Genomic DNA, 22,722 nt, shown 5'->3' with positions numbered 1-22,722 from the left:
GCATTAAGTCCCTGATCAGCAGAGCCCAGATACAGTAGGTGGGGCATGTCATCAGAATGGACAACCACTGAATGCCTCACCAGCTGCTCCATGGTGAACTAGAGGCCGGAAAGAGATCTCAAGGTGGTCCACGCAAGTGCTACAAAGATACTGTGAAGGAAACCCTATGCTACTGTGACATTCAGCCAAGGGAACTAGAAGCTGCGGCTGCTGACAGAATCCGCTGTTGGAAAATAGTGAGCGGCATCACAGAACAGCAGCCGTAACAATGGACTTCCAGTGCCCCCATTGTGCTTCCAGACTGGGACTGCAGAGCCACCTCCCTGTTCACAGATGAACTGCACTTCAGCATGTCTTCTTCCAATCCAAAGGACTACCACCATGTATGGTGGTCTTAGGCTACAGGGTGATATTGATGTGTTAGTGAAGCATGATTAATGAGTTAGTGTATTCTGGGAGCACTAATAAGGCTAGGACATACATCACGAACAGTAAGGTCCTACAGAGTATTGAGGAACAGATGGACCTTGGTGTGCAAGTCCAAAGATCCCTGTAGGTGTCAGCACAGAGATAAATCAAAGCAGCATATGGATTACTGGCCTTCACCAATTGAGGCATTGAATGCAAGATCAACAAGGTTATGCTCCCATTTCACAAAATCTTTGTCAAACCTCAGATGGAATACTATGTACAGTTCTGTTCACCTCATTACAGGAAACATATGACACTGCTGGAGAGGATGCAGAGAAGGTTCATCAGGATGTTGCCTGTGATGGAAATGAGGACTGACTGGGTCTGTTTTCTCTGGAAAGACGGAGGTTAAAAGTAAATATGTTTGAGATATATTTAATTATGAAGCGTACAAGGCATATTGCAGGAAACTTTATCCCTTATTAGAAGTAGGTAAAAGGAGGGGACATAGATTTAGTTTTGGAGTAAGAGAATTAGAGGAGATTTGAGGGGGACTCAGAGTGTGATGAGTACCTGAACTGTATTGGCTGAGAAGCAGAGTCACTGAAGTGTGTAAACAAACATTTGCATTGCCCCTGATAGAAGGCAACAGGCCAAGTGCTAGATAGAGGAAGGGATTAATGTGGATGGGTGCCCACTGGTCAGAATGAGCCAAATGGCTTGTTTGTGCACTGTCTAACTTAATCATCTAAATGTCATTTTACAGTATTAAAGATCATGTAGACATTGGTCTATTATTCAACTGCAGAGCAAGACCAACAAAATAAAGATAATTCTCAAAAATAATCAAACTGTAACTGAATACAATAAAGCAAACTGTAGAATCACAATTAAAATACAATCTGTATTTATTTTAAATATAGGTGATAATTATTATTCATACAATATGTGGAAATTAATAATCAGAATAGAAAAAGAACCAGCCAGACGGAAGAGTCATAAGATTAACTATTAGTCTTTCAGAATATACAATGGATTCCAGTTAATTAGGACACATCATGACCAGTACATTTTGGCCCCATTAAGTTTCATGGAAAGAGATACAAGGGTATTAACATTTAACTGAGTAACAAATTATGTATTTAAATGAAATACAGAACAAATAAGAACATTACAATGCTACTGCAACATTATAAAACTGTGCATTAACTCCTAATGGTTATCCATGGAAGAATTCATTCAGCGTATGCTGTCATGTTCTTTCGATTGACTATAATTATCAAAATCAGTGCAGACACCTAGTGCAGAGACTGGACTACTTTCATACAATGCTTTCAATGATTGCATCATCCAAATCTTAATCTTCAAGATGATTGCTGATACCTTTATATTCTTTGTAGATCCTACTTGTTGGAAATAGTGAAATCGTTTCATTTTCAGTCCTGGCCATTTCTGGCATTTCCAAGCCTGAATACTTGAAGCCACAGTGAGCAAAAAAGTTCTGAATTGACTTCCTGCTTATTTCTTTCCAACTGTCAGTGATAAAAATCACTGCTTTTTGAATGCAAGCTCATGCAACTGATGTTATTTAAAAATTGTTCACTCTAAGCACAGTGTAGTGTCTAACAGCCACACAAGGGCATGCAATTGACACTAGTTAGAAACTGGTCGACAACCATCTCATGTTCCAACTTATCACCATAGTGTCCCAAATAAAACAAAGGGAATCTCGGCTATTTTCTCAATTAGTTTTGTTCTTTAAGAGTTGTCCTAAATAAGTGGCTGCCCCAATTAACTAAAATCCACTGTATTTCCTTCATGGAATTTCTTTCATGGAATTTACAAATGGAATGTTTACTGTTGAGATGATAGATTCATTTGTTTTGCCAAGTTTATCCAAAATGCAGAGTGACTTAAAATGGAATATAACACTGTAATAGATGATAGATACAATAAATTTATATATTACAAATCTAAATGTATTTACATTTGATGCTAATATGCAAAAATAAACAGATTACGAAAAGCAGAAAGGTAAAAAGTCAGAAGGACATTTGAAATCTCAATCCATATCGTGCTGCATGAGTAAAGAGAGAAGGGAAAGACATTAGAATTTTGCCATATTAAAAGATAAAGGATCATACGTTTTTCATTCAGCAATTTTTGGCAAAAGTAAAATAAACAAAGATTCAAAATGAAAAGAAAGCTGTTTAAGGTGGGGCAGAGAGAGAGATCATTTAGAAGGGGAGACACAAGAAGGCATTAACCATAACAAAGCAGCCTCCCATTTGTTCTCATGATCATTGTAAATCGCATTTAATTTCTAATACTGGCAATTACACTGTTGAGTACTGCATTTGTCCATGTGAAGTGGAAATCAGACTTATAACTCTGGTAGAAGCAAAGGATATTGGGGATGGCTAGGGTGAAGCACCGCGGGAGGGGCACGGGACAGGTGGTGAAGGACTGCCAGTGGCAGGGGGTGGCGTGGGTGCAGACACACCCAGCCCCGAGACACCAGGCAAGGTCATTTGATTCCAAACAATTGGTTTACTGATCATTGCAGAATGTCTCTCTGGTGCTTCCCACAACCTTTCTTCTCCTTTCCACTTTTCCCAACCATGATTCCCTTCTCTCTGCCCCTTCGAACTCTCAGGACACAATAGAGACCCATATCAGAATCAGGTTTATCATCACATGATTTTTTTTTGCAGCAGTACAGAGCAATACATAAAATTACTACAGTACTGTGCAAAAGTCTTAGGCACCCTAGCTATATGTATATGTATGCACACACCTAAGACTTTGAATAAAAATATAAACTACAAATGTGAAAAATCTAATAAATATAAAATACAACAGAACCATCAGATTAAACTGTGACAGGGCTCGAGGTGTCAATCCTCCGTACTGTAACCTCACTAGTAACCTGTGTGTTCCTTTTTTTGTAGCTTTTATATCCTCTTTACAACTTACTTTCCTACCTACCTTTTGTTTAATCAACATAATTAGCAATGATACCTTTATCGCCTTCATGAAAATCGTGAATAAATAGAGGTCCCAGCAACAATCCTCGCAGTAAACCATATGTTATATCTCACCAGCCAGAAAAATGACTCATTTATAACTCTGGTACCACAAATCTCTGGTAGTCACAAAGGATTATGCAGGTACAGGTAGATTGGGAAAATCAGGTGGGTGCTTGTTGCCGAGAGAGACAATAATACGGGATAAGGAAATGGCAGATGAACTAAGTAAGTATTATCTTCACTGTGAAAGACACTAACAGAATGCCAGAAGATTGAGAGTGTCAGGGGACAGAAGTGAGTGCAATTGCTATTACTAGAGAGAAGGTGCTTGGGAAGGTGAAAGGTCTGAATGTTGATAAGTCACATGGACCAGATGGACTACACTCCAAGCTTCTGAAAGAGGTAGATGAAGAAGTTGTGGAAACATTAATAAAAATCCGGTTTCTGGCATGGCTCTGGAGGACTAGAAAATTGCAAATTCACTCTTTAAAAAGGGAGGCAGTGGAAAGGAAAGTATAGGCCAGTTAGCCTGACAATGGTTGGAAAGATATTGGAGTTGATCGTTAAGGGTGAGGTTGCAGGGCACTTGTAGGCACATGATAAAATAGACCAATGTTAGCATTGTTTCTTTAAGGAAAAATCTGTGGAAATCTTTGAGGAAATAACAAGCAGGATAGACAAAGGAGAATTGGTAGATATTGTGTACTTGGATATTCAGAAAGCCTTTGACAAGGTTCCACATATGAGGTTGCTTAACAAGATACAAGCCAAGGGTATTACAGGAAAAACTAGCATAGATAGAGGATTGGCTGATTGGCAGAAGTTGAAGAGTAGGAATAAAGGAAGCCTTTTCTGGTCGACTGCTGGTAACTAGAGATTGGTTCTGCAGAGGTCAGTATTAGGACTGCTCTTTTTTACATTATATGCCAATAATTTGGATAATGGAATTGATAGCTGAGATGAAGATCTTTTTATCTAAGAAAAAATGTTTTTTGTCATTGAAGTCTATCCATCAGTAGGTTCAGGGGGCTCGATGTGGAACATTTATTTAAGCACAGCCCCTCAAATTTCTCATTTGAAATAGAGGGAGGCCCTTGGCCCAATATCTTTGTTGACTCTCAGGAAGATCGCATCAGTCACTTTCTCTGTATTTCTTATAAATATTCCCTCTCTCACACAAGATAACCCACCTGTTACAAGATCAATTTGCAGTTAATCTAACAACACTGTTTGAAATGTTGAAGAAAACTGGAGCGCTGGAGGAAAGAAACAGTGAAAGCTGATTGCTGGGCCACCCCGATGCTAAATTTTCTTAAATGGGAATAAATTGCATTTTGAACTGTTTTATGAGAGAAGTGAGCTTATGATGAAATAAAGTGAGGAAAACAGAGTGGTGAAAGAATCATTGGAAATGCTCGAGATGGCAGGCTATAAATTTGGGTGCTGAAGGCCTGCATCACAGAAAGGAGAACATTAAGTGGCACAAGAAACTACAGATGTAGGTATGGAGCAACAAACAGTCTGCTGGAGGAAGGTGTGAGTCAAGCACGCTGTGGGGGGTGTGGAGGTGGGAAGGAACTGTCTAATTGTAGGAAAATTCATTTCCTCCCACAGATGCTGCTTGATCCACTGAATTCCTTCAGTAGATTGCTTGTTGAATTTCAAGTGATGGCAGAGACACATTATGTTCTATTTTACACAGAAAGGCACCACAAAACTGTGACATAGAAGAAAGCAGAGTGGTGCCACTTACTTTGTGGTCTGTGATATTGGATTGAACAAGAGAAAGCCCCTTTTTTGGAAAGGAGACTGAGAAAAGAACTCTGAGAACAAATGCACACTGGTTTCTCCACTCACTATGATCCTGCCAGACACAATGCATTCCTATCACATGTATTCAAAGATTCAAAGCCCATTTATTATCAAAAAATGTATAAATTACACAACCTTGAGATTTATTTTGCTTACAGGTAACCACAAAGGAAGAAACCTGAAAGAATCCAAATTAAAGAAAAAAATAGATAGTCCAACACCAAATGCGCAAAAGAAAGTGAAAAAACACAAATCATGCAACAATTGAACTGAGCTACAAGTGTATTGCAACAAGTGAAATATTACAATAGAGGAAGCTAATGTCTAGAGAGAAAGATACAGAGGACAATAGATACTACTCAACAAAATATACTGCTGTGGTACTGGGACTTCCCAGGTGTAGACTGTGTGGCATGGCTGTTATGAGTTAATGACCCTGTGTTTAATGTGGAATAGTTCATATTCCACATTCTGTGTGCCACTGCAGAACTGTCAAACATGGGGAGAGCACTCAGCAACCATTAGAGAACAGTACTGGAAGATATAATATATGCCCAAAGTTAAATCCATTATAAAAGTGTTAGAAACTAATCACAAACAAGAGAAAATCTGCAGATGCTGGAAAACCAAACAACACACACACAAAATGCTGGAGGAACTTGGCATCCCTGGAAAACAGTACAGTCGACGTTTTGGTGCGAGACCCTTCATCAGGACTGGGGAAAAAATATGAGGAGTCAGAGTAAGAAGATGGGGGGGAAGGGAGGAAGAAACACAAGGTGATAAGTGAAACTGGGGGAGGGGAGCAAAGAGCTGGGAAGTTGATTGGTGAAAGAGATACATGGCTGAAGGAGAAAACTGATTGGAGAGGGCAGAACGCCATGGAAGAAAGAAAAGGGGGAAGAGCACCAGGAGGTGATGGACAGGTAAGGAGATAAGACGAGAGGGGCAAATGGGAATGGGGAATAATGAGGGGGGTCATTACTGGAAGTTTGAGAAATTGATGCTTATGCCATCAGGTTGGAGGCTACCCAGATGGAATATAAGGTATTGCTCCTCCAAACTGAGTGCAGCCTCATCGTGACAGTAGAGGAGGCCATAGACTGACATGTTGGAATGGAAATGGAAAGTAGAATTAAAATGGTTGGCCACTGGGAGATCCTGTTTTTTCTGGCAGACAGAGGTAGGTGCTCAGCGAAGCAGTCTCCCAATCTACTTTGGGTCTCACTATACCAGGAGCATCGCACATAGTAGATGACCCCAACAGACTCACAGGTGAAGTGTCGCCTTACCTGGAAGGAATGTTTGGGGCCCTAAATGGCAGTGAGTGAGAAGGTGTAGGGGCAGGTGTACTACTTGTTCTGCTTGCAAAGATAGAGCCAGGAGGGAGATCAATGGGGAGGGACAAATGGACAAGGGAGTTGCATAGGGAGCAATCCCTGCAGAAAGCAGAAAGTGGGGGAGGAGGCTGGAGGTAAAGATGTGCTTGGTGGTGGAATCCTACTTGAGAAGGTGGAAGTTACGGGGAGAATTATGTGCTGGATGCGGAGGCTGGAGGGGTGGTAGGTGAGGCCAAGAAGAACCCTATCCCTGGTGGGCTGGTGGGTGGATGAAGTGAGGGCAAACATGCGTGAAGTGGAAGAGATGCTGTTGAGGGCAGCGTTGATGGTGGAGGAAAGGAAGCTTTCTTTGAGGGGGGGAGGGCATCTTCATAGTTCTGGAATGAAAAGCTTCATTTTGAGAGCAGATGCAGGTGAAACAGAGGAATTGAGAGAAGGGGAAGGCATTTTTTACAAGTTACAGGGTAGGAAGAGGTAATAGAAAGTCAGTGGGTTTATAATAGACATCAGTAGAGAAGTTGTCTCCAGAGAAGAGACAGAGAGACCCAGAAAGGGGAGGGAAGTGTCAGAAATAGACCAGGTAAATTTGAAGGCAGAGTGGACTGTTGTCTTCAGATGGCCTGCTGATCTCCTCCAGCATTTTGTGTGCATTGCATAAATGCATTAAGATTCTGCAGAAGGAAAACACCTGAGAAGAGAAAGTTAGGTCGAAGAAACATTTTTAGTAGGATAGGTAGAAGAGGTTTTAACAGGCGAGTGCTTGCTACATAGAAATAGAGAGCCACAGGCCAGAGGGATGTGCTGTCAGCAACAGGAAAGGAGCTCATAGGGGCAGTGCTGCTGGCTGGATCCTCCACTGTGGTGGCAGAACTCGTGGCTCTAAAGGGGACTAGTGTCGTGGGAAGGGTTGACATTAAACTAAAAGAAAGAGAATGTGCTGGAGCTTTTGGAGAGCATCACATTGGATAAGTCGCCAGGACCGGATGAGATGTACCCCTGGCTACTATGGGAGGTGAGGGAGGAGATTGTTGAGCCTCTGGCAATGATCTTTGCATCAACAATGGGGATGGGAAAGGTTCCGGATGTTGTTCTTTTATTCAAGAAAGAGAGTAGAGATAGCCCAGGAAATTATAGGGCAGTGAGTCTTACCTCAGTGGTTGATAAGTTGATGGAGAAGATCCTGACAGGCAGGATTTATGAACATTTGGAGAGGTATAATATGATTAGGAATAGTCAGCATGGCTTTGTCAAGGGCAGGTTGTGGCTTACGAGCCTGAATGAATTTTTTGAGGATGTGACTAAACACAAGAACAGTAGATGTAGTGTATATGGATTTCGGCAAGGCATTTGATAAGGTACCCCATGCAAGGCTTATTGAGACAGTAAGGAGGCATGGGATCCAAAGGGACATTGCTTTGTGGATCCAGAAATGGCTTGCCCACAGAAGGCAGAGTAGTTGTAGACGGGTCATATTCTGCATGGAGGTCGGTGACCAGTGGTGTGCCTCAGGGATCTGTTCTGGGACCCCTACTCTTTGTGATTTTTATAAATGACCTGGATGAGGAAGTGGAGGGATGGGTTAGTAAGTTTGCTGATGACAAAGGTTGGTGGTGTTGTGGAGGGCTGCACGGGACATTGATAGGAAGCAAAACTGGGCTGAGAAGTGGCAGATGGAGTTCAACCCATGTAAGTATGAAGTGGTTCATTTTGGTGGGTCAAATATGATGGCAGAATATAGTATTAATGGTAAGACTCTTGGCAGTGTGGAGGATCAGAGGGATCTTGGGATCCGAGTCCACAGGACGCTCAAAGCAGCTGCACAGGTTGACTCTGTGATTAAGAAGGTGTACGGTGTATTGCACTTCACCAATCGTGGAATTGAATTTAGGAGCCAAGAGGTAATGTTGCAGCTACATGGGACCCTGGTCAGACCCCACTTGGAGTACTGTGCTCAGTTCTGGTCACCTCACTACAGGAAGGATGTGGAAGCCATAGAAAGGGTGCAGAGGAGATTTACAAGGATGTTGCCTGGATTGTGGAGCATGCCTTATGAGAATAGGTTGAGTGAACTTGGCCTTTTCTCCTTGTAATGACGGAGGATGAGAGGTGACCTGATAGAAGTGTGTAAGATGATGAGAGGCATTGATCGTGTGGATAGTCAGAGGCTTTTTCCCAGGGCTGAAATGGTTGCCACAAGAGGACACAGGTTTAAGGTGCAGACAGGGGCGTATCTATGGAAAATAGCACCTATGGCAAGCACTGAAATTGCACCCCTGTCCAAACATCTGACACCCATCTTTTAGATAACTTTACCATAATATCAGCTCAAAAATACAAGTTAAGCTCATTAATCTTTTAATTAACAAATTATGGCACTACATGAAAATTATAACTACCTTCCTTGCTTTTACTGATGCAAATTGGTCTATGATGTGATCAAAGTCAGTTTTTTCAATTTCTTCTTTTTCTACGCTCAGCAGATTCTGCCTTGACCCATGGAGGCTCTCAAATACGAAAGTATTAGTTTTAACTTGCTGAATGATCTCTCTCAGCTGGTGATGGAAACTGCTATGATTAGCATTATCTGAATAGCAATACAATGATTAGGGAAGATGCTCTCATCTTCATACCAAACAATAAATTCAAGAAGCTCTTCAGGTCTTGATATTTTTATGTTGACCCGCCTTGACAGCAACATTCAGCAATCCAAAATTTCTTGATATAGCTGCTGTCCATCAACAATTTGCACAAATTTTCGCACTTCTTCTTTAGGTCGTTACTGTCACTGTAACACAGTTCCTCGACGTTGAGAAGGAACCCAAACTTGGCATTAGTGTTGTGCAAACGAGCGAACCTTTCGTCCATTTCTCTGTGAAGACGGTCGAGTGTTCCCTTCATGACTTTCCATTTCCTCCTTAGCTTTTAACCTAGCGTCTCTCGAGTTCCCATCAGCCATTCGTTTCTTTCGTCTCTGACGTCTTTCAAATTCAATATTCCACTCCTGACAGAGACCAACTCCTTCTTCAAGTGACTCACTGACCGACGCTTCTTTTTCATCATAAAAGTTATCTCGGAGGGCTTTTAAATCCAGGGCAGTATCGTAGAAGTTCATGCTAGGATCCGGCAGCCTCTTCTGAATATGGTCAATGCGATTAAGTACTTTGTTCCAAAATCCTAGCAAAATCAGAAAATTATAACTCAACATGCGATTGTACAGCTGTCTTGCATCACTTCTTGTTTCACTGGTCTTGTTTTCACTGTCTATCATCTCCTGGAGAACTTGAAGTATTTCCTCAAGGTACTTGTTGATGGGCTTCACTGCTTCTGTCCTTGCACTCCACCTGGTTTCGGACACCGACTTAACAACCACAGGCATGGCATTTTTGAGTTTTTCCCATCGCTGTATTGAACGAAAGAGAAACACGTAGAGAGCTTCTATGGTTCCAAAAATCTTGACCATCATTGTATCCTGCTTCGCTGCATTTATTATCCACCAAGTTGAGTGAGTGATTGTCGCAATTCACAAGCACTGCCAGGTTGTTTTTCTCACTTATTCTTTGATGAACACCATTTCTATGTCCGCCATCACAGCAGCGTTGTCATAGCACTGTGACCGACAATCTGGTGGCTCCATTTCATCCTTCTCTAGCTGTTTCAAGATGTCTTCAATCAAGCTCTCAGCATCCTTCTGGCTTATCTGGATAAAACCAAGGAAGGACTCTCTAACACGACTGTTTTCCTCTCAAAATCAACTTCCACATACCTCACTACTTCTGACATCTGCTCACAGTGTGCCTGATCAGGAGTCGAGTCGAACATGAGATCATAGTACTTGGCTTTACGAATGCTTCTCAGAAAACTCTGGTGAACAGTGGATGCCATCATGTGAATGAATTCGTTCTGAACAGCTGGTGAAAGGTAAGACGTGGATCCAGGATGACTTTCCAAATGAGTGAGGTGTTCTTTTATGACAGGGTCAAAGATGGCCAGTAGTTTCAGTAAGCCAAGGAAATTTCCCACATTGGAGTCATCGTCTAGCTGAAGTGACTCCCTGTGTCCTAGCAAAGCCAGGTTCTGAGTCACAAGGAATTTTATGCAGTGAAGGATTCTCGTCAAGATATCATGCCACTTCTGCTTTTCCTTCTCAATCTGTGACTGAAATAACTCCAGTCAATAACTCCCCTGTTTCCAGCTAAATTTCTTTCCACTGTGTGAAGCATTCCCAATGATTCTTGGCATTTTCATGAACACTAATCCTTTCAGGTGCTTTCCACTGGTTGAATCCACTTTCCTGCTCCAATGAGGATTGAAGTCTGACCGGGAATAGAGAAGACAACAAATACAAAATGCAGACTTTTTAGAAGGAGAATCGACCAGCCATGAGTGAGTCACTTCCTCACCACGACCATTTCCCAATTTCCTCTTGAACCAAGGTTTGTTCATTGAGTGGTTATTTGTTAGTAGGAAAGACCCCTCACTGTTCTGGAAGTACTTTGAACCTAGCTTTATTATTTCTGTTCTCAACGCGTCAGGCAGAATTGCTTTTCCAGTGTCCTTGTCGAACTTCTGAAGCCCAATGTCATGCTGTTCAATCACTTCTGGTATGACAGTTCGAGGCTCTTTGACACCATCCAGTTCACTAGGTTCAGTGTCGTCAGGTTCAATCTCGTCAATAGACTGAACATCACCACCATTGTCTTCCCCTCCTGTCATGTCCACGTTCTCTGTGGCAGCCTCACTCTTAATCTCGTCGTACTCGGATTTATCTGACTTGACTTTCTCCTCGGCTTGTGACACATTTGTGCTTGATCCACCTTCAGATTCTAACAGACTTGTAGCAGGTGCAGGTGACTCCATGGAACGTGTCGAACTACTTGTTCCAGGCTTTTCCAAGAAGGGCATGAAGAACTTGCTTGTCTTCTTGGCTTCCTCCGCCTCCAACTTTTGTTTCTTCCGTCCTTCCACTCCACTTTATTTCTTCTTTGTGAAGTAATGTTTCATGGTCTTTTTACACAATGCTCTGAAATAAGGCCATCCTAGTGCTTCTCATTCATGATAATCAAAGACAGATCACATATCTGAAGAAAATTCTTTCTTCACTATCCGAGGATGGCTTGTCTGACTTTAATAGAAACTGCTCAGTGGTGCCCAGGGCACATGCCACACCTTAGATATGCCACTGGTACAGAGGAGATGTCAGGGGTAAGCCTTTTTATGCAGGGAATGGTGAGTGAGTGGAATGGGCTGCTGGCAACGGTGGTGGAGGCAGATATGATAGGGTTTTTTAAGAGACTTTTGGATAGGTACACAGACCTTAGAAAAATAGAGAGCTATGGGTAAACCTGGCAATTTCTAAGGCAGGGACATGTTCGACACAACTTCATGGGCCAAAGGGCCTGTATTATGCTGTAGGTTTTCTATTTTTTTAAAATTAAAGTTGTCTTGCTGGATTAGTGCACGAATGAAATGCAACAACAATGAATGGAAATTGCACAAGATAATTGATAACTGACATCTTCCACTGTCCCAGCAAATCAGCTAACAACTTACAGCTAATGGTGAAATCACAACGACAGACTTTTGAGCATTATCTTGGGACATAATGAGAGTGATCAGATTCATAGATATTACTAAAATGGGAGCACTTGGGATCAGCAAACAAAACATCAAAAAAAAGGCAATTAAAGAAATAAAATTCTTTTCAAGCAGTATGTCAGAACTTCAGCAAATGAAGCTTACGACAGTTTTTGGGTTGTGGAAATATGCCCTCAATGGAGTCACAGATCTCTCCCCAAAAATGAGATACAGAACAAAAGTCAAGAAAATTGTATGGATGAAAAGGTAAATAAATCAACACAAAATTTATTTTAGCAGCCTGCATTTCCTGGTGCATGCACAAATGATACCGTTGTACTATGGAAAATCACCATCTGTACAGGTGCTACACATAAGAAAAATGAGACATCAAATCTATGGTGATATTACACTCAGCCACGACCAAGCACCCATTCCACAGCAGCTGTCAAAGCCGGGAAAATGCAGAAAAAGGTTATTCAACCTTTGATGGTATGAGCAAACACAGTTCAGAGAAGGCGGGAGCGGGGATGGACCCAACTAAATGAGAGTAGAGTGGGAACGGAACCAGCTCAGAGTTGGAAGTGGAAACACACCCAGAGAGCGGGGAGTGGAAATACACCCAGATAAGAGCACAGAGCTAGGAAGGACCAATCAGCAAGTTCAAAACAGTCAATGCCATCATGTGTTTCACTTATGCCATCTTAAATGCCAGAATTTGATGGCAGAACAACTTGAGAGTTAAAGCTTCATGTTTCAGAAAACTCAAGATTTTGCATACCTATTACAATTCAGTAATTTAATTTTTCTACTTTTCAATGATTAGCAGCATAGCTTACCTCAAACAGGTGACAACCCTCAGATTCTCTTCGATTGTAGGGCCTAATAATCCCATCTTCATGAATATATCGAGGAGGGCGGAGTTTACTCACATCTTCAGTCGATTCCGCCACCCTGTATAAACAAATGATGGTTAACTATAGTTCCTTATCTAGTACCTGACTATTTCACTAAACTCATGATTTACCAATAGGGTTAAATGAAAGTTGCTGAAGCAAATACATTTTGAAGTAATCAAGTGTGAGTATTTTCAAGGTCTATTGTGCATTAGAATTTAAAATCTTCTCCATCATAATTGATGTTGTGCTCCTCATGAATACACATGATGTACACTGGATGATAGCAATAAAAATTTAATGTACAATAAACTAATATTTACTGGCCTTTTGTACTCAAAATAATCATATTTCATTTATCAAGGAACGATGTCTCAGAAAGGCAGTGTCCATTATTAAGGAACCCCAGCATCCAGGGCACGCCCTTTTCCCATTGTTACCACGAGGAAGAATGTACAGAAGCCCGAAGGCACTCACTCAGCAATTCAGGAACAGCTTCTTCCCCTCTGCCATCCGATTCCTAAACGGTCATTGAACCCATGAACACTACCTCACTTTTTGAATATATTAGTTGTTTTTGCAGGACTTTTAATCTATTCAATATACGTATACTATAAATGATTTACTTATTTACCTTAGTTTATTTTTTTTCTTCTATATTATGCATTGCATTGAACTCCTGCTAAGTTAACAAGTTTTACGACATGGTGATAACAAACCTGATTCTGTTTAACTCTATTTTATTACAATTAACTTTAAAGAGAACTGTGTTTTTTTTAAATCAGATAATTACACAAAATTATAACAATAATTACACAAAAGGGATACTTCAAAATCAGAGCCACTGGAGACAGTAACTAAGAGACTAAGGCCAGCTGCCTTCACGTCTGCCGTAAGGATTTCAACAAAAGCCATTATTAAAGATACAGGGTACTTTTAAAAATTCAAATGGGAAATTGTCTTTGGCCTATTTATACATTGATAAGGTGTCAAAGTTCATGGTGTAGGAAGTTACATACGTGCGTGAGTTCAAGATTAATGAGCTAATAGGGAAGTGTAGGCACGAATGTCTTTTTTCTGTAGTTGGCAAAATTAACCAGTGTGTAGCTCAGCCACCTTTTATAATTTAGCTGAATGAGTTGGATGAAGGAAACTAACTTGTGAAGAGGACACATAGAGGCTACAGAAGCAACACAGATAGGTTAAGCCAATGGGAAAAGATCCAGGAAATTAATATAATGTAGGAAGAGTTGAAACTACCCAATTTGGAAGAAAAATAAATTATTAGTTTAAAATGGTGAGAGACTGCAAAGAGGGACCTCAGTGTCCTATTCATGGATCTCAATGTCAGCAAAACAAAAGAGCTCCATCATTGACTTCAGTGAAGGGGGTACTGAGCCATTCCCATTTATATTAACTGTGCTGAGGTGGAGAAGATTGAGACCTTCAAATTCCTAAGAGTGAACAGCGCCATAGCCTGCCTTGGTTCATAAGGCCATAAGAGACTGCAGCAGAATTAGATATTTGGCCCATCTAATCTGCTCCACAACCATGTTGAAGCTACAGTTATCAAAAGCTTACCACCATCCCTAATTCCAAAGAAATTTTACACGTCCTCCTTCAACCCTCAGATCTTTACTGATGCATCATAGAGAAGATTCTATCTGGAAGCGCAATGGCTTGGAATGGCAACTGCTCCATACATGACCATAAGCTCACAGTTTAGCACATCACAAAAACCATCCTCCACTAACTGAACTCTATCTATACTTCTCACCATCTCTGGAAGACAGCCAATATAAGTCAAAGAAACCACCCACCCTGGACATCTCTCTTCTCTCCCACTGGGCAGAGAATACAAAAGCCTGAAAGCACATGCCACCAGATTCAAGGACAGCTACTATCCCACTGTTATGATACTACTGAACAGTTTCACAGTATGATTAAATAAACTCTTGACTTCGCGACCTATTTTGTTTTGACCTTGCATCTTACTGTCTACCTGCATTGCACTTCTACTGTAACACGTCATGGTGCAGTTTGCTATTGTTTTGGGTTGTGCTACCTCAGTGCACTGTTAAAATGAATTGATCTGTATGAATGGAATGCAAGACGAATTTTCACTACAGTCGGTCCTCCTTATCCGCGGGGGATTGGTTCTGGGACTCCCCGCGCATACCAAAATACGCGGATGCTCAAGTTCCCTATTTAACCTGTTGCTGTGCATTGGTCTTTAGGACCCAGCGGAACACCGGACTTTATTTAACCTGTCTCAGTGCGGTAGTCTTTAGGAACCGGCGCAGCTCTGAATCCGCAGTGTTTCTTTTCACGAAAATAAACACCATCACGATTGAAAATAAGGTGGAAGTAATAAAACGATCAGAAAGAGGTGAAATGCCATTGGTCATTAGAAAAGCATTAGGCTACAGTTGGTCAACGATCAGAACAATTTTAACAGAGCATGTGAAAGGCACTGCCCCGATGAAAGCTACAATTATTACTAAGCAACACAGTGGTTTAATTATTGAAATACATATGTTTCTTGAGTGTTTTATATGCATAGAAAGGTAAAATATATACTATATACTATGAAAAACTCTTGACTAACTGACGCTAAATATTATCGGATGTACTTGTTCCGACTTCAAATCCGGCTTAAAGACAGACTCAGGAACGGAACTTGTTCATAACCCAGGGACTGCCTATACTTTTAAATCATCTCTATATTATTTATAATACGTAATACAATGTAAAAGCTATGTAAATAGTTGTTATACTGTATTGTTTAGGGAATAATTACAAGAAAAAATAGTCTGTACATGCTCAACCAACGAGTGCTGGAGAGAGAACTTCTGGATTTTCCCGATCCGTGGTTGGTTGAACCCGCGCATGTGGAACCCGCAGATAAGGAAGGCCGACTGTATACTAAACCAATTTTCCAATTTAGAGTAATTTACAAGTAATTAAAAACTAACAAAACATGATTATTTATTTTTATGGGATTGGCATTAAAATAGGGACAGCATATTGAGTACTGTGAACCGTATAAAAGTGTCCTTATTTAATTATATCTTGAAAAGCATTAGATTTAATAGAATAATACCTGGAATGGCTGGAATAGAGGTCATACAAGGAAAGGTTGTACAAGCCAGGCTTGTATCCACTTAAGTCTGGAACAAGAATTGAAACATAAAGTCCTGAGGGGTCTTGATAGGGTGGGTATGGAGAGGACACTCTCCTTGCTGAAAACTGTAGGAGTAATAGTCACTGCTTAAAAATAAGGGGTCACCAGCTGAAGACACATGAGGAAACACATTCTCTTGAAAAATATGAGGTTTTGGAACACAAACTCAGTGGTCACTAGAAGCAGTCTTTTAAGGTAGAGGGGGCCTGGAAGCGTGGACATGCGGCATGATGGGACTTCATTACTTCTCTCCAACTGAGGCATTAAACAAAGTTGAAGTCGATGATGAGAGCGGAGGGTGGTCAGGTGCTTAGCACCCTCTGCCTACATTTGACTGGTTTTCTTCTCCCTCTTGCTAGTTGCTGTTAGAGGAAAAATGTCTTGGGATCCACAGTACCAGGATTAATCGATGAGGCTGTGGACTCGTTTTGAGAGACTTTGGGGTTCATATTGCATGTGTTTCTGGATTACAATTATTCTTTTTTTTTTGCTGTTTTTGAACGGTTTGATGTGGACTGGGGCACCTTGGCAAAGAGTGGCCCTGTGGCCTGCAGTGAGCTAATGGCATGGCACTGAACTGAATTAAACTAAATTGATTACTACTAATTTTTTGCTGTTTGTACAATTTGTTCTTTTTTTAAGGGTGTTTGATGTTTTCTTTGTACAGGTTCCTTGTGTTTCTTTGTTTTGTAGCTGCCTACAGGAGGACGAATTTCAGAGTTGTATTCTGTATACATACTTTGATAATAAATCTACTTTAGTCAGCAAGAGGCAGAAGTGCTTTGTGGGCTGTTAAAGCTTATAATCAGATCAGCAATGCTTAAGGGAATGGTTTCAGGGGCCAAGTGACCATCTCCTGTTCTAAATCTAGCATTTGAATGAACTCCGTTGGTGCAGTACATCTTACTTTTTGATTCCCTGGAAAGTGCTGCTTGCCATGTCAACGATTCCACCAGTTGGCCGTGCAACAACTCCAACTAGACCTTTGCCAACTCCTTTAAAGAAACCAGCTGCACCTTCTTTCTTGGCACCTGTTGAGGGAATTGTTGCAAACTGGTCAGCATTGTTCTTCCTCCCATCTGCTCTCACACAAATGTAATACTTAGTAGTTAATAAAAATTGGTGTTATGGCATAAAATGCAAAACTATTAATACGAACACTACAAATTAAAGCCCAGACTAATCCTGGACAGAAAACACAGTTCAGGAAAAGAGATTTGCATATTTTCCATACTCAATGAGTTTAAAGGGGTAATTCATTTAGCAGGTCAAGGAAAGATGTTTTATGCCCTTAAGGGTCGAATTCTGGTGGTCTGAAAGCAAAGTCCATAAGATAGGTGGACAGGTGTTTCGAAAGGCTCGTCATAAGGCACATCAAGACCTTGCTACCCCCTCACTGGACCCCCTGCAGTTCGCATATCATCCCAACAGCTCAACAGACGACACCATCGCCACCACCCTCCACCTGGACAAACAAGACACGTACACTCGAATGCTGATAATAAATTTCAGTTCAGCATTTAACACAATCATTCCTCAGCACCTGACTGGAAAGCTGAAACTGCTGGGCCTGAACACCTCCCTCTGCAACTGGATCCTAGACTTCCTGACCGGGAGACTTCAGTCAGTCCGGATCAGAACCAGCATCTCCAACACTATCACACTGCCCCCCCAGGGCTGTGTGCTCAGTGCACAGTTGTTCACTCTGATGACCCACGACTGTGCAGCAATACACAGCTCAAATCACATCAAGTTCACCGATGACACGACTGTGGTGGGTCTCATCAGCAAGAATGACGAGTCAGCTTACAGAGAGGAGGTGCAGCGCCTAACGGACTGGTGCAGAGCCAACAACCTGTCTCTGAATGTGAACAAAAGAGATAGTTGTTAACTTCAGGAGAGCATGGAGTGACCACTCCCCACTGAACATCGACGGCTCCTCCGTTGAGATCATTAAGAGCACCAAATTCCTTGGTGTTCCCCTGGCGGAGAATCTCACCTGGTCCCTCAACACCAGCTCCATAGCCATGAAAGCCCAGCAGCGCCTCTACTTTCTGTGAAGGCTGAGAAAAATCCATCTCCCACTCTCCATCCGCATCACATTCTACAGAGGATGTATTGAGAGCATCCTGAGCAGCTGCATCACTGCCTGGTTCGGGAATTGCACTACCTTGGATCTCAAGACCCTGCAGTGGATAGTAAGGTCAGCTGAGAAGATCATCGGGGTCTTTCTTCCCGCCATTACAGACATTTACACCACATGCTGCACCCGCAAAGCTAACAAACTCTTCTCCCTCCTGCCAATTGGCAAAAGGTACCAAAACATTCGGGCTCTCACAACCAGACAGTGCAACAGTTTCTTCCTCCAAGCCATCAGACTCCTCAATACCCAGAGTCTAGACTGACATCTACATCATTTATTATTGTATTGAAATTTGTCCTCTACTGTGCCTATTGTCTTGTTTATTAATTATTAATTAATTATTGTGCTGTCCTGCACTGTTTTGTGCACTTTATGTAGTCCTGTGAAGGTCTGCAGTCTAGTGTAGTTTTGTGTTGTTTCATGTAGCACCATAGTCCTGGAGGAATGTTGTTTCATTTTTACTGTGTATTGTACCAGCAGTTTATGATCGAAATGACTATAAAAAGCGACTTGACTTGACTAAAGGCCAGGTCCTCCATGGAAGAAAAACCAGCTAACAAATTGGTCTGTTTTGTTGACGTTGTAACTAGCAATAATATCGGGGAAACAAATAAAATGGCAGACAATAGGTTATTAAATATTATGAAAGAACGCAGAATTGGAGCCAATATGCTAGATGATTGATTATCAGATGGAAAGCCTGACAAGTCATTTTTTTCACTTGAAAGGCCATGATAATAGAGTGTCACAGAGTTACACAACATAAAAAAGGTGTTTTCCCAAGGTAGTTTCATTTGCCTGTATTTGGCCTACATATAGTATGTAGTATGAATGGGCTGTCGGTGGCAGTGGTGGAGCTGGGAATGACAGAGTCTTTTAAGAGACTCCTGGATGGCTACATAGAGCTTAGAAAAATAGAGGGTTATGCATAAAGTCTAGGTAGTTCTCAGGCAGGGACATGTTTGGCACAGCTTCGTGGGCCGAAGGGCCTGTACTGTGCTGTATGTTTTCTATGTTTCTATGAACCCTGAGGATGCAGTGAATATGACAGAATTCACACTGTAAGTTGAGAGGGAGAAGCTAATATCAGACATATTAATTTGTAGTGGAGTAAAGGGCATTACAGCAGTTGGCCAAAGTTGATTGGCAGAGGATACTAACAGGGATGACGACTGGAGTCTCTGCGAGCAATTCAGAGGGTAAATCCGAAAGTAGTAGTATTGTAATGGGAGGATATGATCTGACAAGGGAAGTCAAAGACAGCATAAAAGCAAAAGAAAGGGCATATAATATAGCAAAGATTAGTGGGAAGGCAGAGGACTGGGAAGTTTTTAACAACCAACAGAAGGCAACTAAAACAAAATAAGGAGAGAAAAGATGAAATATCAAGGTAAACTAGCCAATGATATAAAAGAGGATACCAAAAGCTTTTTTTCTGATAAGTAAATAGTGAAAGAGAGGGAAGATTGGAAATCAGACCGCTGGAAAATGTGGGACAAAGAAATGATGGACAAACATAGTATGCATTTTGTGTATTCTTCACTGTGGAAGGCACTAACAGCATGCCAGAAATTTGAAAGTGTCAGGGGGCAGGAGCGAGTGATGGTCTCTATTGCTAAGGAGAAGGTACTTGGGCAGCTGAAAGGTCTAAAGGTAGACAAGTCACCTGAGCCAGGTGGACTACATTGCAGTTACAGGCCAGTTAGTCTGACTTCAGTGGGTGGGAAGATGTTGGGTCCATTATTATAAGGATGAGGCTTCAGCGTACATTATAAAATAGGCCAAAATCAGCATGATTTCCTAAAGGGAAAATCTTGCCTGACAAATCTTTTGGAATTCTTTGAGGAAATAACAGGCAAAAGCATCAAAGGGACATCAGTGGATGTTGTTTACTTGGATTTTCAGAAGAACTCTAACATTTTGTCAATGCTTCTTAACAAGAGCCAATGATACTACAGGAAAGATAGTCGCATGGATAGAAGACTCAGTGACTAACAGGAGGCAAACAGTGGGAATGAAGGGAGCCTTTTCCGGTTGGCTGGTGACTACTTAAGTTCCTCAGGGCGGGGTGGGGGGGGGGTCAATGTTGGGACCACTTCTTTTCACGTTATATATCAATGATTTGGATGACAAAATCATTAACTTTATGGCTAAGTTTGCAGATACAAAAATAGGTCAGACCACACTTAGAATATTGTGAGCAGTTTTGAAACCCTCATCGGAGAGGATGCGCTGGCATGGGACAGGGTCCAGAGGAGGTTCATGAGAATGATGATAGGAATGAAAAAATTAATGCATGAGGAGCTTTTGATAACTCTGAGCCTGTACTCACTTTGAGTTTATAAGAAAGGGGGGTACCTCACTAAAACCTACCAAATATTGAATATTAAGTGGATGTGGAGAGGATGTTTCCTATAGTGAGGGTGACTAGGACTAGAGGGCACAACCTCAGAATATAGTGATACCCCTTTAGAAGAAAGATGAGACAAATTACTTTAGCCAGAGTGGTAAATCTGTGAAATTCACTGCCACAGACAACTGTGGATGCCAAGTCATTGGATATATTTAAAGTGGAGGTTGATAATTTCTTGATTAGGAAGGTGTCAAAGGTTAAGGAGAGCAATCAGGAGAAAGAGGTTGAGAGGGATAATAAACCAGCCGTGATAGATTGGCGAAGCATAATTTTGCTCCTATGTGGTATGGTCTTATATGATTGTATGTGCCAATGATGCTACTACATCTAAGCACACATGTACTTATGTATATGGCAATAAACTCAAGTTGTGTAGCAGAATTAAGGAATTCATTAACACAAAGGATCAATTTATATCAATATCACAAACAAAAGAAAATTTGCATTTAAAGATCCAGAACAACACACAAAAACATGCAGGAGTGAAAATGCTGGAAAAGAGCTAACAGTCAACATTATGGGCTGAGACCCTTCATCAGAATTTATATCAACAATACTCTTCAATTATCTACCACAATTCACATTTGGACACGTACCTTCCACTGGCTTTGTGACTATTCCTGTAAATCCTCCCACTACTCCCTGAAAAAACAAACATTTAGAAATAATTTTTTTTTACATGATGCAATATATCAAATGACATGATAAGCCATCATGGAAAGCGGCTCAAAATATACATATGATAAGTTTCATTGAGTAATGAAAAAATAAGGTCTCAAAACAAGGGAAGATAATGAAAATTTTCTGATTGACAGAATTAATGTTGGGTCGGAAAGGCAAGGTCAATCAACATTGCTTTGTCAAGGGAAGAACCTGTCAAGCTAAATTCTTTGAAGCAATAACAGTGTATTGATGAGGTAAGTCGATGTGATGTGACAGACTTTGATTAGGTCCTGCATTGGAAGACTGGTTTAAAAGCTTAGGGCCTATGAAATCCAGGGAAAGTTAACAAACTGGATCCAAAATTAGCTTGGCATTAGAGAAAGATGTGATGGTAGAGGGCTGCTTTGTAATTGGGTATCTGTAATTAGTGGTGTCCCATAGGGACCAGTGTTGAGATCCAAGCTGTTCATATTTGTAAATGTGAATATAGGGAGGATAATCAATAAGTTTGCAGACAACACAAAGACTGGCAAAACTGTTGATAGAGTAAAAGGCTTAGGCTGTCTTGAAGAGCTTTGAGCAACAGTAGGACCGTGAAGCAAAAGCCCAGAGATCATCGAAGGTAAAAATGCAGATAGACAGCATGGGTTGGAAGGCATATGGGATTCTGGCATGGGATTAATGGGATACAGAAGTAGGGAGGTTGTGCTTCAACTTCATAAAATGCAGTTAAAATTGAGGACATATTTTGGGTAAGGGGGAAGAGACTTGGAGTGGATATCAGGAGGACCATCTCCACCCAGAGTGGTGAATACCTGGAATGCACTGCCTGAGAGAGTGGTTTAAGTTCAGACACAGCATTTAAGAAATGCTTAGATGAATGTTTCAGACATAGGCCTTCTACCTCCTAGCATGAAGTGCAAGGAGATGGGAAGTCCCTTACTAGTCAACATGGATAACTTGGGCTGAGTGACCCGTTTTTATGCCGAATGATTCTATGACTACGACTCCATGACAAAAAAAAACTTTAATAACTTCAAAATGAATATCGATTAGTACAGTTGTCCTGCCCAATGATCTTCATGAGCTGTTCTTTGCCCTGTAAAACATTATTAGCTATACCACTGAAGGGAGTGGAAATGGGAAGCAATGAAGTTATACCAAACATCTGAAATAGTTCTGAATATTTTGTATTCTAATTAAGTTCAGATACCAAAACTAAAAGAACTGTCCTCTAAGAAGCTCCCTGCCAAAGTT

At 41.2% G+C, this 22,722-nt stretch overlaps 1 protein-coding gene across 3 annotated transcripts in view; it reads right to left on the bottom strand.

The window, feature by feature from the left end:
* Positions 1–22,722, bottom strand: part of vps13c (vacuolar protein sorting 13 homolog C) — a 386,360-nt gene that overhangs the window by 31,161 nt on the left and 332,477 nt on the right. For 2 of the 3 annotated variants that reach the window (XM_059945984.1, XM_059945985.1), the window contains 3 exons: positions 21,399–21,440; positions 17,154–17,277; positions 13,006–13,120 (listed from right to left, as the gene is read on the bottom strand). In XM_059945984.1, coding sequence (XP_059801967.1) covers positions 13,006–13,120; positions 17,154–17,277; positions 21,399–21,440 — 281 coding nt within the window. Of the gene's footprint in view, positions 1–1,295; positions 2,489–13,005; positions 13,121–17,153; positions 17,278–21,398; positions 21,441–22,722 lie in introns of those variants that run through there. The other variant, XM_059945986.1, reaches the window with a different exon arrangement.

The sequence above is a fragment of the Hypanus sabinus genome, chromosome 21 (assembly GCF_030144855.1).
Source record: "Hypanus sabinus isolate sHypSab1 chromosome 21, sHypSab1.hap1, whole genome shotgun sequence".
Lineage (NCBI taxonomy): Eukaryota > Metazoa > Chordata > Chondrichthyes > Myliobatiformes > Dasyatidae > Hypanus > Hypanus sabinus.
The sequence above is the reverse complement of the archived record's forward strand: the minus strand, read 5'-3'. Positions and strand labels throughout refer to the sequence as shown.